Source organism: Gymnogyps californianus, chromosome 14 (assembly GCF_018139145.2).
Source record: "Gymnogyps californianus isolate 813 chromosome 14, ASM1813914v2, whole genome shotgun sequence".
Taxonomy (NCBI): domain Eukaryota; kingdom Metazoa; phylum Chordata; class Aves; order Accipitriformes; family Cathartidae; genus Gymnogyps; species Gymnogyps californianus.
Genome location: NC_059484.1, coordinates 12,905,536 through 12,920,257, shown reverse-complemented (window position 1 = coordinate 12,920,257; position 14,722 = coordinate 12,905,536). Strand labels below are relative to the sequence as shown.

Genomic DNA, 14,722 nt, shown 5'->3' with positions numbered 1-14,722 from the left:
GAATTTTGTTTGCAGCTGAAAGCTTAGTGAAGCAGGGACCTGTCTGAGCTTGAGGTACGTTCAGTGCACTTTGAATTTATTTCCCATCCAAATCCTCCTGAGATGTAAAGGGCGAGCAAAGCCATGTTATATTGCCTGTGTCTTTCTCTTTGTGGAGAAGTTTTAAGACACATCACAAGCAGCTGCAGTGCCAAAGTACAGTCTGAGTCCCTGGGGTAAGATGCCACATCCCTGGGAGTCCAGGCAGCAAAGCAGCCTACAGCACCCCTCTGAAGGGAGCCGCAGCAACTTGCTGCCAAAATGCCAACGTGCTGGCTTTTCATCCCTCTGTTCTCTTGGATGATTATGGTGGGAGGCAATAAGCCCTGCTCAGGAATACGCGCTTCTCTTTTTATTGTAAAAAGAGCCTTTCCTCTGGCCAGTTACAGCACTGAACCATTCTGGCCATAACCAGCCCGGTATTGGCAAGTCCAGGGCTCCAGAGCACTCGCAGGGGGTGATTTTCCTCGCACAAAAAGCCTTGTGATCATTCTTGGTTGCTTCCTAGGTGTGAAAAGACCCTGGGTCCAGGTTTGCACCTTGCTTTAAACAGCCTGACACTTTCCATAGCTTCAGAGACACAGGATGCCGTTTCGTAATCCCTTGTGTTGTGCTGGGACCACGGGCTCTCTCTCTGCCGTGTTTCAATCACCTTTTGTTTTCTTTTCCAGCAGCTGCAGGTGGTTCCTTTATTCGGCGATATGCAGATAGAACTGGCCAGATACATTAAGACCAGTGCTCACTATGAGGAGAACAAATCCAAGTGAGTGCCTGCCATAATGTCTCTTGGCTTCTGTGTGTGTCCCGAAAGCTGTGGGAGCTGCAACTCTCCGGCGTGTGTGAGGTCTGTGCACGGGTACCCGTGTGTGTCCCTGTGAGGTGTGAGTCCCGGCGTGCCAGCTCTGTGTGCACGTGTGTACCTCCCTGTCCCTGCATGGGAAGATGTCCTCGCCGGCCCTTGAGTGCGTGCGTGTGCAGCCAGCTCTGAACTTACATGTAACCATACCCCTGTGTGCAGGCAGGGGAGTGGGCATGCCTGTACGTCTGCTCCCGCTGGCAAGGGCTAGGAGGGCGCTCGGTGGCCGGCAGCGAGGCAGGAGGAAGGAAAGGCGGCTGGCGTGCGGTTCGGGGCAGCCGCTGAGTGCTTGCGAGGTGTGCACGCCCGGAGGTGTATGAGTGCGAGCAGCGTGTCCCTGCTCTGGAGAGATTTTAATCCACATTTTTCATCTCAGGGACAAAATCCTCCAGAACATGAACACAGCAGTGGATCTCTTTGCAGTAGTCAGGGTGTATCCTCTAGCTCAGGCAGGTTTCGTGAAGAAGGGCAGCAGGAATGAGGGTTGAACCGGGGGCTCAGATGCACTGGAAATGAATGAATATTGTGGGAGAAAGGCAGAAATGGAGTCTTTATGGGAGAGCTCAGGAGTGGTGTAGCGGTGTAAAGCACTGCGTCTCAGCCTGGGTTCACAGGCAGTTTGCTGCTCCCATCAGATGAATTTGCAGATGTTGTTTCAGATCACACCAGGCATGTGCGAGGCCCCACTTGTCTTTGTAGCTTTGCATCACGCTCAGTTATTGCTAGAATAATTGGTGTTAGGTTTGGATATCCTTGGAATGGCGTTTGCAACCGCACGTAAGCAAAGCCCGTCTGAGCTGTGTCTGGCTGTAATGGCTGATGGCAGCCTGGCTTTCACCAGTGAGTGGCCTTTCACCCGTAGGACCATATCGCGTGGAAGTCAGGTTTCTCCCATGTCTGCAAGAAGCAGCCTAGCCGAGCTGTCTCTTCAGCAGGACAGGAACTAACTAACCTGCAGTCTCATCTCTCCGCTTCTGTTTGCTCGTCCCCTTCCACCCCGGAGGGGCCGGCTTTTCTGCCCACCACGTGGCTCACCCAGGAACGGCCCTCCCTTGCCCTCCCAAAGGCTGGTTGAAAAGTGCCGATTAATTGTTCACGAGAAATTTGAAAACAACGTGGCAAAACTTCCTGGGCAAAAGGTTTTCAATTAAAATGGAAAAAAAACGAAAAAAAAAATCTACAAAATTAAATTTAAAGAATATTTTTGAAAACTCAATTTAAAAGGAAAAAATTGTCTAAAAATTTGCACCTTTTTATCCCAAATCATTCAGAAAGCACATTTCAACGAAACATGTGTCAGCTACATTCATTTTCTCATCTCAAAACCAAGGTAGCTCACGGGCTGTTTACCTGTGCACAGTTTTAATGTCTGTCTTGAAATCTGTCTTACCAGGTCTGTGTGCCGTACCTTACTAACCAACGTTTCTTCCTCACTCACTTGCTTTCCCAGCAAATTGCATGGGATTCCCAACACTAACTCTGCCAAGGTGGTTCCATATAATCCCCATTTCTTACTAATATTGTTTTTGTCACTTTCTTTCCCTCCCTGTCTCCATGAAAGTGGAATTAATTGGTGTTTTTCCTGCATGGCGCTTTGTTTCTGCACTGTGGACTAGGTTGTGTGTGGCAGGGAGGGCTGGTACAGCCCTGGCCATTCCTGCTAACCTGCCGATTGTCCGGTGGGGAGCACAGGACATTGGAACGGGTAAGAGTCGAGCAATGGGACTGTGGGAGGATGGATTTCACAAGGGATGACATGGTCCAGCACTTCCAGGACCTTCCACCACCACAAATATTGGCAGCAGGTGCCTCACAGTTAACTGTAGGAATATGTCTTCATGTCTATGTCCATATCAGAGGCAGGTTTCTCACCTTCCTTTTGTACAGCCAGTCTAGATTGGAAAAGATGACTATCTATCTTAAGATGGACAATTATTTAGGAGGAAAAAAACCAAGATCTGAACATTTACATTGTGATGACAGAGTAAGACGTGAGTCTCACTGACAGACATTTGCTTGCACAAAGCATTTTGGTGGAGCCATTCTGGCTCTACATCTGTGGCTAATACAGAATGAGGAAAAAGGAGATGTTAAATTAAATAGACCTGATTTGCACCATTTCTTCATATGACTGTGCCTTTGGAAGGGGAGCGCTGCCTTCTTTTAGGACGTCATTACACTGTTACACAGTACGTGTGGCTCAAGGCAAATGAAAATCTAGTTCATTTAATCATATTCTGCTCTGCATTTATACTCAGGGTTGTTCGCTGAGCTGATAGTGTGAGCCAGAACCAAAAACAGAGTGGGAGGGATATTCCCTTGCTGGCCCCTTGCAGAGTGTTTCCTTGCAGGAGAAGGCAGCATGACCCAGCCGTTTCAGACCTGGAGGGATGACCTCTAAGGGGATGATTATCCTTAGGTTTAGCAGCAAGGATGCAAACGATGCTGGGTCTTTGCAGTTCGTCCTTCCCTGAAAGCTTGCCCAACAGTGGCCTGGGAAATAGCCATCTCTGCCCATGGGCGTAGGTGAGCCCAACATGGAGAGCAGCCTTCAGGGTGGATGGAGCAGAGATGTTCAGGCTCAAAGGTGAGGCAAGTGACCCCATCATGCTGTGTGAGACCACCTCTGGAAAACTCCACATACCAGGGGTCATGAGAGAGATGACACAGGCTGACATTTGCCCTGAAGGTGGCATCTCTTGAGCGTGTTGAAGTGAAGAGAGCAGTTGAGCACAAGGCTTTGTCCCTGGGGGTGTCTGAGTGGAGCCCTGTGTCCTGTCCTTGAAACCCTTGCTTTTTTGCCCAGGTGGACGTGCACTCAGAGCAGCATAAGTCCCCAGTACAACATCTGTGAGCAGATGGTCCAGATCCGAGATGACCACATCCGCTTCATCTCAGAGCTCGCTCGCTACAGCAACAGCGAGGTAAGCTCAGCGGGTAGTCGCCGTAATCAGGCTCGTTAGATGGACGAGGCTGGGAGAGGACAAGTGTGGCAGGAGTATAGTCTGCCAAGGACATACAGTGAGGAGGGAAGAAGGACACAAGTGGAACAAACCACTTTTTGATCCAGCAATAAAAAAGCAAGTTATGAAAGGCCCCTGCAGGTGCAAAATCATGTGCACCAGAAGATCTGCTGCAACAGCTTCTGCTCTTTGGCCACAGCTTTGTTAAAATAAGCAGAAAAAATTTTGCAGTTAAATGTTTATTATCAGCCAGGTGGCAGAACACCCATGACTTGCAAATGGGTCTTTTCTGTTACACAGAGCTATTGGTCAGGGCTTCGAGGAAGGTTCACGAGGGCATCTCTGTTCTTTTCATTACTGAATGTCAGCGCCCTCTCTGATGCCATTGTGACTGTTTTTGGCAAATGTGCGATCCTCATTCATCAGTGTTAGTTTAATGAATTGTTAGCATGCTCAGCCCTTTTCTTTTTAGCATTTGTAAGTGCTTATTTGAACTTTAAATCAGTAAAGGACTCTCAAGGATTTCAGTAGTATTAGACCATCAAAAAGGAATGGGAAAGTCAAATGAAAACAGTCAGTTATTTGCTCTGAGGTGACAGGTCGGACTTATTTTTCTGTAGGAAATAAATTGACTGCCTGGGTAAAGAGAGCCTTGCCAAGTTATACCCCTTTTCCTGAGGGACAGTGTATGGACTGCTCAATTTTAGCTTGATCGTAAGGTCACAGGGAAGTCATTTCAGCTGGGATTTGAGAGAGATCTGTGGCTGCTGTTTGGCTCAGTGGAGCCTCTGCAGCAAGTTGCTGAGTCTAGCCCTAACGTGGTGTGATGTGATGTGATGTTCTCCAGGTGGTCACTGGCTCAGGACTGGACAGCCAGAAATCAGATGAAGAGTACAGGGAGCTCTTTGATCTCGCTTTACGGGGACTGCAGCTGCTGTCCAAATGGAGTGCCCACGTCATGGAAGTGGTGAGTGCATCCATGGAAGCAGTGAGCGTGTAACGTCCTCATCTTCCCAGGTGAGCGTGAATGTTTTAACATGGCATGTAACAAAGACTGTGGAAAGGTGAGCTTCCTTTCATGCCACCTAACTTTAAGCCATTTACAAACACGCTAAGATCAGGCAGCTAACGGCCCTGAACACCCTCCGTACCAAATGGAGAAAGAGAGCTTGATCATCTCACCCTGGACCTGAACTGCCCTTTGCAGGTGCTGGGGTGTCCCCACCAATGTTGGAGGGAGACTGGGTGACTGTTGTCCTAACCTGAACACCTTGGTTAAGTACTGAAAGCTGTTTGGAATGAGTCTGGGTCTTGAGCAACTAAAACTAATTCGAATGATGATGGAAATTCTTAATTTGGAAAATTTCGACTACATCTCAACACAAGTCCATGGTTGTCAAAAGCCTAATATGACTGGCAACCTCCCAAATAAACAAAAACAATATTCAGTAGAGTGATAATAGAGCCAAGAAGAAGCACAAATTCTGCTCCCAAAGGAATGTCAAACAACTGTAGTAATGTCTAGGGACTGTTTTCCTGGCATAGGGCCCTCTTCAGTCTTTCCAGCCTGGCTTCTTACTCATGGCAATGCTGACAGTGTCTCTTTCCATCTTCTAGTATTCTTGGAAGCTGGTTCATCCCACAGATAAATTCTGTAACAAGGATTGCCCAGGAACAGCAGAAGAGTATGAGAGAGCCACCCGGTACAACTACACCAGTGAAGAGAAGTTTGCCTTTGTGGAGGTAGGTGCCAACTGCACAGGAGTAAGAACCAGCCAGGGCTGGTTTCCTGTCCATGTTCCTCAGGCCAGAGGAAGAGGAGGGAAGGGCATCTCACCATACTCAGCCAGCTCCTCATCTGTGTGGCCCACGTTAAGGGATTAAGGGTTCCCATATCCCTGTGGCCCTTAATTTGCCCAGAACTAAGGGACAAAATAAGTTCTTAGGAGCTCCTACTGGGATAGAAACACTGCACCAGTGCATGATGAGAGCAATACTCCTCTCTTTTCCTGATCTTGTTCTTCTTACGCTGTGTTTGTGTGCTGGAGAAAGACAAAGGTGAATCCCTATGTTTTCTTAATATTGCTGTATTAAGCCTCTCCTGATGTGAAAAGGGGGTTCAGGGCTCCTGAAAAAAAAGAGTGTGGGCTTGCAGAGCAGTGCGATCTGGAGCAAGATCAGGAGCTGCATGCAGGTGCTGTGCAAACACAAGAGACCCTCAGCCAGTCCCCAGGACCCATCGGCTCTCAGTCTGGCTGTCTGTGGACAGTGGGAGTAGTCTTCCGAGCCTGGCTGTGGGAGGCCCTCGCACCTTCATCTTGCCTTACGCAGTCTAAGGTGGTTTGAATATTGCCTTAGTTTTTGTGGCTCACTCCCTCCTGGGAATTGTCACTGTACTCTTGTACAAGGAAGACTGTGCCTTGGTGCGGATGCAGGTCTGTGCAAGCCACGCAGCTGTACCCACGTGTGGAGCACGTGCAGTTTCCTGGGATTGTGTGTTATTAAAGATATCAAGAGATCAGGAGTGGTAACAGAGCCTGCCAAGGGACAGGGGCCGTTGGCAAGAAACTGGTGGTGTAAATGCTCTCCTGAGCTTGTTGTGATCTGTAAAGCAGCTAACATCAAAAAAATTAGCCGCCTAATTACTGGACCTAAGTTACTTGAGTAGAATTAATTTAGTCCCAAATTCTCTTAATGTTGGATTTATGGACCTCTTCAGACAATGTAAAAATAGCAAATACATCTGTTTTTAATTTTTGCTTCAGGTAATTGCCATGATCAAAGGTCTGCAAGTGCTGATGGGCCGGATGGAGAGTGTCTTTAACCAAGCCATCCGCAACACTATCTATGCAGCCCTGCAGGACTTTGCCCAGGTGACCCTGCGAGAGCCGCTCAGGCAGGCGGTCAGGAAGAAGAAGAACGTTCTGATCAGGTCAGTCTGTCCTTCTTGAATGTAATGCAAAGCCCATGTATTTATTTGTGTAACACATTTGTACTATATAAGCATGTGGCCCTGCATACACCTCAGGGTATACAACCAGCCAACATACCTTGGCCAGCAGCTCTTTCCAAGGTAACTTTTGGGCATGACTCCCCCAATAACGACAGTGTATGTCCCCACCTCAGATACTTTTCCTCCCATATGTGCACAGCAGTGAATATTTCCATCTTGAAGTAGAATCAAGCTTAAGCACTACTTTCCCTCTCCCACCCACTCAAGTGTCCTTCAGGCAATTCGGAAGACGATCTGTGACTGGGAGGGAGGTCGAGAGCCTCCAAATGATCCTTGCCTGAGAGGTGAGAAGGATCCTAAAGGTGGATTTGATATTAAAGTCCCACGACGAGCAGTAGGACCATCAAGTACGCAGGTATGTAAATGTCCATCTCCTGTGTAGGGAATAAATGTTCTTACAGCCATACAGGAGTCTCCCAACCTGTGGATTAGCAGCTGTTTCCGTGGTCTGTTCCACAAAGTCTTCACACTGTTGTGTGTTACATGTTGCTTTGGTGCCTAATTCGTTGTATAGTTCCGAAAGCCTCCTTTTTTAGCAGTGTAGTTATTTCTAGCTCAGAAAGATAGTGGCTTATGGGAACAGAGAGTAGTAGCCACCTGGGAGAAGTGTTATTTTTTGTTGCAGAGCACCATGGCTGTGTGTGGTGGTGTCTCACTGGAGAGAGGTAACTGCATGTCAACTTTCTTCCAAAGCTTTACATGGTGCGGACCATGCTGGAGTCCCTCATAGCAGACAAGAGTGGCTCAAAGAAGACTCTGAGGAGCAGCTTGGATGGGCCAATAGTCTTGGCCATTGAGGAGTTCCACAAGCAGTCCTTCTTCTTCACCCACCTTCTCAACATCAGTGGTGAGGTTATGGCAGGGGGAGGCTTGAATCCAGCTCTTGCATGCTCAGAAAGGCAAAGGTAGATCAGCTTTGCTCCTCATTGACCTATGCAGAAGATTTTCCTTGATTTTTCCCAAATGTCCTACTTCTGCCTGAATCAGGCGTGTTTCTTGGTAGTAACCATTATGTGAATAGGAATGAGTCAGCAATAGCAAACAGCCACACGTGGTAGTTTATTTTCTAGGACTGGAGTTTTCTTTCTGTCCCAGACAAACTTCTGAGCCACTGGGAACAGAAGAAATCTTCCAGAGTAACTCTGAGCCATTGAAATGTTCTCCCTGGAACTCTAGAGCAAAAGGAATGATCCCTTCTTTCTTCTTCCATTACATCGTGTTCAGGCAGCATGGACATGGTCTGGGTTTAAAAACAGAGACACCCTAGAAAAATGTTCCATACCCAAAACCAGTCCAATATGAGGCTGCAGCAGCTGCCTCTCGTGCACTTCCCTCGCTGCCATCCCCGTGGGGGTAACACGGGTGCCCTCCCGCCGGGGGGATCTCCTCTGCCTTTCAGAAGCGCTGCAGCAGTGCTGTGACCTGTCCCAGCTCTGGTTTCGGGAGTTCTTCCTGGAGCTGACCATGGGCCGCCGCATCCAGTTCCCCATCGAAATGTCCATGCCGTGGATCCTCACGGACCATATTCTGGAAACCAAAGAACCCTCCATGATGGAGTAAGAGTCGATGGGCTGTGCTGGGACTCTGCATGTGCTGAGTCTTGGGATTTTGTTGTGGAGTAGGGTAGGCTGGTGATGAACAGTCTTTTTGATGTGGGAGGGAAAATAGATGTTTCTTGACTTGCTGTCACATGAATGTGTACTGTATGAATACCTCATTAGCAGATGCACACGGGCGGCTTCCTGGCACTGGCACTTATGCATCATAAACCAGCAGTTGGCAACTGCTCTATTCGGATGTGGGCACAACTTGGTGGTATCGTCATCTGCATGCAGCGGTCAGACAGCACGTGCAACTAAAGGGATGTGGGCCCTGGCTAAGGCGTCTAAACACTTTTTTTTAATATACGTGATAAATGATGAGAGGAATTGCTGTTATGCAAGTATAATTATGTTCATAATATCTTCCTCATTAGGAAAACTTTGTTTTCCATTTTACGGCCATTGTCAGAGCACTCTGTGGAGTGAGGGCAGGACAAAAGTTTTTTTAAGGGCAGAGAAGGAACAAGTGTTAATTGAACACGTCACAGTTAGCTCAGATCCAGATCTGTTCTAGCTGCTTCCAGCAGGACACAAGGAGCAAGAGGGAGTATTTGAGGGGCTGGAGTGAGTGGAGGTGATAGGAGTGAAGTCAGAGAAAAGCCATTTTTTGCACCGAGCAGGGCACATCCACTGGCTGCCATTTATGCTGATATGCTCCAAAGTTAATTTAAGACATGATCTGTCTTCTTGCCCTCAGGTACGTACTGTACCCCTTGGACCTCTATAATGACAGCGCATACTATGCCTTGACCAAGTTCAAAAAGCAGTTTCTATACGATGAAATTGAAGCTGAAGTAAGTTCTCTTCATCTTTATTATATGGAAAGAGCTCATTGGGGTCACATTGCCCTGTTTGACAGCCCCACCCAGCAGTTCAGTGAATTCGTTACAGGCATCTCCTGAAAAAAATACCCCGTCAGACTGAGAAGTTTTCAAAAGATCAAAATTTCCAGAGAGCTTACAGGCTCTGCTGATTAAGGGCTTCAGCTCAGCTGTACTCATGGGGAACAGCGGAAGCCAAAGGCTGTCAAACACTGGAGGCACGGAAGAGGCTGTCTGATGGGCAGAGAGTTGAGACATCAGAGGAAAATGACAAACCGGAGATCCCTGAGAGGGAAGGATGATTGAGGATGGGGGACCAGGACCTGTAAGAACATGCAGAAACTATAAGAGAGAAACGTAACTGCAATTTTCTGCTTACCTTTAGCATGTGAGAACTGCAGTGTGGTTTTTAGATAGTGTGACATACGTGTTTGTATTAAATTAGAGCTCTGTGTTGAGTTGTATTGATCTTACATGCGTAGGAAGGGGCTGCTCTGTGCTGGTGACACCCTCACCGTGTCTTGTTTTTTCTCCCCCCAGGTGAATTTGTGCTTTGATCAATTTGTGTACAAGCTGGCAGATCAGATCTTTGCCTATTATAAAGCAATGGCTGGCAGGTAGGAGAACCTGACTGCTGATGATGAGTGATGATAGCGCTGCATCCAAATTGCTGTTACCCAAAAGGTTCCCCTCAGGGAGTAGCCGCTGCAGGTAGACATAACAAAATAGATCATCCCTGTCCCACAGAGCTGGCTGTCCATGTCAGACCAGTGTAGATGAGGAAAATGAATTAATGGTGGCAAGGAGACGTGGTTAAACGTGAAAAAATAACAATTGGCATCCTAAGTAGCTGTCTGAGCACAATTTGTGAGAGCAGCAGAAAAGCAAACCGAGCCCATTGAAGACATGTCCTTGCTTGACTTCTGTTTGTGTACCAGGCAGATAAGGAGTGGAAGCCTCCTATCTCTAAGAAGCAGGAACATGCACTTGTCCTCACCCTAGTAAAGCAGCAGGACTTGTAATGGCCAGAAGGGTACTCAGTATCTTAGGTCACACATCAGACCAGCTGACTGTAGGGCTTCTGCAGAATCACTGTTCCCTTGTGCGGAGATAGGCCCTTCGTGACATTTCCTTCTAACCATTTAAAGAACATGGATGAACTCTAATGAGAGTCCTCCTCCCATGTCCCCAAAGGTGAATGAAGTCTTCGGTGTAACTCTGCAAGGAGTTTTGTCTCTAGGTCACATTTGGCCCTAGAGAAGGAGAGCAATCACCGTCACCAACCAAATGATCCCACAGCAGATCTTCAAGGAGGGAGCACACCAGTACCTTGCTCTAGTGATATCTTTCAGCACAGTCTTTTATCTTCTGGAATGTTTTAGCCATAAAAGCTAAGAATTATGGACAACAGCATGGCAGTCCCCAGATAACAACCGCTGCTCTGTAATTTAGTAGTGAAAGCAGTTATTACTGTGTGGAAATTTCTTGGCATTCAGAGCAAGATGAAAAGAAGGATGAAAACAACTCTGGAAAAGATCCAGAGAGAAGCTGATAGCGTATGTTTCTTTTTTTCCTGACACTGCTTCCCTTTTTCAGTGTTTTATTGGACAAACGTTTCCGGGCTGAATGTAAGAATTATGGGGTGATTATTCCATACCCACCATCCAACCGCTATGAAACACTGCTCAAGCAGAGGCATGTCCAGGTACAGTGCAAGCAGTAGACTCCCGTACTCATAACTCTTGGTCTATTATCCTTTTCTTGGTGGCTGGCATCCTAGTGCTGGGCTCAATCAAGGTCGGTGCTGGAATGAGAAGGGTTGAACCTGTTTCTGACACACTGCACTCAGGGCATGGGGCCCAAGGGAAAAATGAGTTATGCTCCACATTTCCCTCCTTCCCTCTTAAGTCATGGTGAACTCAACCGAGGTGTTTGCATCACCACTTTCACATTTAAGCAGACTTGGATATTTGGTTTTAATTCATGTCTGTTTAAAAAAAAAAAGTACCTTTTCTCCATCTGTATATAACATGCAAATATCTTCCCTTCTTTTCCCAGTTGCTGGGTAGATCAATTGACCTGAACAGGCTCATTACCCAGCGTATCTCAGCAGCGATGTACAAATCGTTAGACCAGGCCATTAGCCGCTTTGAGAGTGAGGACCTGACATCCATAGTGGTAAGAACTGTTATTGACTGAGAGTATGAATAGAGAGAATAATACACTGCTATGGATACACAGTCAACTGTCTTCTGCTTCAGGTTCCACCTACAGTAGGTTTCAGCCAGCCATGTATCCTCCTTTATGCTGCTGAGTCTCTACTATTTCTATTTATGCAGCTTTAATTGCATTATTATGGGACGATTAAGTATCTGCGTAAATCATAAGGTGACAGTCAGCAGTTAGATTTTGCAGAGCTCATACAAGAGAGTCCTGTGATCTGGGAGAAGGAAATCTTGACTTTAATTCCCCCTGTTGGATGAAGGTGGCTGAGACATTGTTTGTGCGTGTACAGGATTTGCTGCCTTTGATACATTACAGGAGCATCAGAGTCAAGTACTGTAAAATTACCAGTTTCCACCTTTGAAGGATTCTGATGTGAAAGCAAGCCAGTGCTCAGTGGGGAACAAATTAATTTTGTTTCCTGCAGGTTTAGGAGATACTGGACCGGGACCCCTTGAGTAGAAGTGCAATTGGCCTCGGCCACTGAGTTAAACTGATGTCTTTAGCATTTGCTACAGCCTCACCTGGAAAGTTCTGTGTGGGTGTGGCTATAAAATCATTCCCCTGGCAATTAAATCAGCTGTTTCTATCGTCATCTTGGTAATATGTTGCATTTGCTGCTGCTTTATGTGCTGCAGGAGCTGGAGTGGCTCTTGGAAATAAATCGCCTGACTCACAGGTTGCTGTGCAAGCACATGACTTTGGACAGCTTTGATGCCATGTTCAGGGAGGCCAACCACAATGTCTCCGCGCCCTATGGGCGCATCACCCTCCACGTCTTCTGGGAGCTCAACTTTGACTTTCTACCCAACTACTGCTACAATGGATCCACCAACAGGTGAGGAGAAAAAGCAAGGCAGGGGGCACCTGGAGACCCTGCTTTGCTTTCCAAAATGTCAAACCTGCCACGTAAAATTCACATGCATTGCAGTGAGGTTTTCATTCCCTATGGGATGCAACAGTTACAGTTAAAATGAAGTTAAAGCCCACCAGCTCCCCTTGGCCTTGAAAATGTTAGTAACAAATTCAAGCAACAAAGTTGGACAGTGATTGCAAGCAACTGAGCTAGTTTGGTTTAGAGGGTTGGTTTACTGAGCAGCAGAGCTGTGGTAGCTACTCATATATGGGTTTCTTGCCTGCCCCAATTGAGAAGAAACCCTGCCTTTGTAGGTTAAACTGACGTGGTTTACACCACCAATAGATTGGGGTAGGAGTTTGCATTCCAGTTCATGTAGCTCAGGTGCTGAATTGCTAATTAGTCTGCAACTGCAGTTCATCCCAGCCCGTGCCATATATGCACTCAGCACAATTAACCGGGCTCTGAGCGCTTTCCTCCCCGTCTCCCGTGCCTGCCGCAGGTTTGTGAGGACAGCAATCCCGTTCACGCAAGAACCCCAGCGGGACAAGCCAGCCAATGTTCAGCCGTATTACCTCTATGGATCCAAGGTCAGTAAATGAGCCACAACAGCCAGAAGGGGTGGGTGTTGGAAGTATTTATTTAGAAAGAAAGAAATGCGAGAACTAGTTCATTAACAGAATGGCAGGTGCAAATGTGCAGGGTCACGTTGCCGTGTGAAACCAAAAAGCCATGCAAGAAGCGGATTCAGCGTGCTTTTGCTGTTGTTTTCCCACATTCTTCTCCGTAATGTGCCTACGTTAGGGGATGCTGACACTGCTCTGTGCTTGGTGTTGGCACTGAGACCAAGTCACATCCATCTAAATGCACAAAGAGGAGAGCAAGTTGGAGCTCCAAAGCAGTGCTCCTCCCCAAGGAAGGTACCACTTCAGGAATCCCATTTGTACTTCAAAATGGGAATTACTAAAATACTTGTGTGTGCAAATATAGACTACTTAATACTGACAAAAAGCTCTTTTGTCAGGCTGCGATGACTGTTTATACAGGCGTTATGAGGGCTTGGGGTGTGATGCTAGTGGAGGATCACTCAAGTGTGAAACTGCTTGAGTGGAGTTTATTTCTTGTGCACGTTGATTGATGACTCTAAACTGAACCTACAGCACTGATGCACATTACCTAATGATACTACAGTCAGCCGAGCCTGGCCATTCCCAGAGAGCTGACTTGGTTTCTTTATAAAAAACCCTCAGCAAATGAGAATATTTTTGTCACTTGACAAAAATACTTCTCCCTGCAACCAATGCTCCCACCTCATGTTCTACCCTGGGACAAACAGCCCCCGTGGACGCACAGACAGTCCTGTTGGCAAGAGCTGGGAAAGAGCAGCACGAACCAAACCTCTAAGCAGGGTCTCCTTGTATTTTGCTCTCATTGAAGGCTGTGCTGCGGCAAGATGGCCGTTTTATCATCGCTGTTTTTATAGGAAAAAAAGCAGTGGGGGGAGTTATACGGACTCTCCCTCATGAAAGTGGAGCTCCTCATTAACACAGTGGTCATGGGGACTTCCAGAAGCTCCTCTCTCAGTCCGTCGTTCAGTGGCCCCTCTGGTGAGCTGCTCCCTTCACCCAGTTCTTCAGGGCTGGTGTTGGGATGCTTCAGCCTCGCAGCCCGGTGGCACCGTGCAGACCAGAACTGCAGGCAGCCATAGGCCAGGAGAGCGATGAAGCAGAGGAGCAGCAGGCTGCTCACCATCCACATGGAGGTGGTAGGTTCGTGCTTAGAGCCGCCGAAAACCAGGGGGGTTTTGTCCAGAGTGTGGAAGGTGGTGCAGTGGTTGCCGGAGGGGTAAGAGTTCTTGCATGTGATGCAGAGGACATAGATGGTGGATGGTGTGAGTCGGTGGAGGATGAGGGAGCTGAGGGGGTGAGGAACTCGCTCCTCGCGGTGGAAGTTTTGGCGTAAATAGCCGGCGAAGACACTGTTCCAGTTGGGGCGGTACATGATGTGGTAGTAGTTCTCTGGACAGGGGTTGTTCATGGCCCAGGAGACGGTGGCACTGGTGTAAGTGATGTTGTGCACTTCGATGTTCATCGTGCCCCTGAAACCAGATGCAGGGAGAGGCTGAGTTTCCCGGTTCATGTACAGGCTCAAAGGCCGCTGATATCAGTGAAGTCCTTCCACCGGCTTTACTGGCCCTTAGATTGGACTCAGGACTATGCCTGGCTGGCTTAGATTAGATGCTAGGTCTTAGACGGCTAAAATTACAAAAGATAAATCCTGCTGGTGCCCAAACTACTGTATCACCCTGCTTCATAACCAAAAAAACCAACTGGGACATAGGGCATACTTT

General features: G+C 47.6%; 2 protein-coding genes across 6 annotated transcripts in view; one reads left to right on the top strand and one right to left on the bottom strand.

Annotated features, from left to right (window-relative positions):
* Positions 1 to 14,722, top strand: part of CYFIP2 (cytoplasmic FMR1 interacting protein 2) — a 45,638-nt gene that overhangs the window by 11,783 nt on the left and 19,133 nt on the right. For 4 of the 5 annotated variants that reach the window (XM_050905086.1, XM_050905085.1, XM_050905087.1 and 1 more), the window contains 14 exons: positions 711 to 802; positions 3,702 to 3,819; positions 4,706 to 4,825; positions 5,476 to 5,601; positions 6,624 to 6,790; positions 7,079 to 7,226; positions 7,565 to 7,718; positions 8,271 to 8,427; positions 9,170 to 9,266; positions 9,834 to 9,910; positions 10,890 to 10,998; positions 11,352 to 11,471; positions 12,155 to 12,354; positions 12,875 to 12,962. In XM_050905086.1, the coding sequence (XP_050761043.1) occupies positions 711 to 802; positions 3,702 to 3,819; positions 4,706 to 4,825; positions 5,476 to 5,601; positions 6,624 to 6,790; positions 7,079 to 7,226; positions 7,565 to 7,718; positions 8,271 to 8,427; positions 9,170 to 9,266; positions 9,834 to 9,910; positions 10,890 to 10,998; positions 11,352 to 11,471; positions 12,155 to 12,354; positions 12,875 to 12,962 (1,773 nt within the window). The remainder of the gene's footprint in view (positions 1 to 710; positions 803 to 3,701; positions 3,820 to 4,705; positions 4,826 to 5,475; positions 5,602 to 6,623; positions 6,791 to 7,078; positions 7,227 to 7,564; positions 7,719 to 8,270; positions 8,428 to 9,169; positions 9,267 to 9,833; positions 9,911 to 10,889; positions 10,999 to 11,351; positions 11,472 to 12,154; positions 12,355 to 12,874; positions 12,963 to 14,722) is intronic. The other variant, XM_050905084.1, reaches the window with a different exon arrangement.
* The window catches only part of FNDC9 (fibronectin type III domain containing 9), a 33,839-nt gene continuing 32,917 nt past the window's right edge, over positions 13,801 to 14,722 (bottom strand). Inside the window, exon 2 of the mRNA XM_050905091.1 lies at positions 13,801 to 14,470. Coding sequence (XP_050761048.1) covers positions 13,801 to 14,470 — 670 coding nt within the window. The remainder of the gene's footprint in view (positions 14,471 to 14,722) is intronic.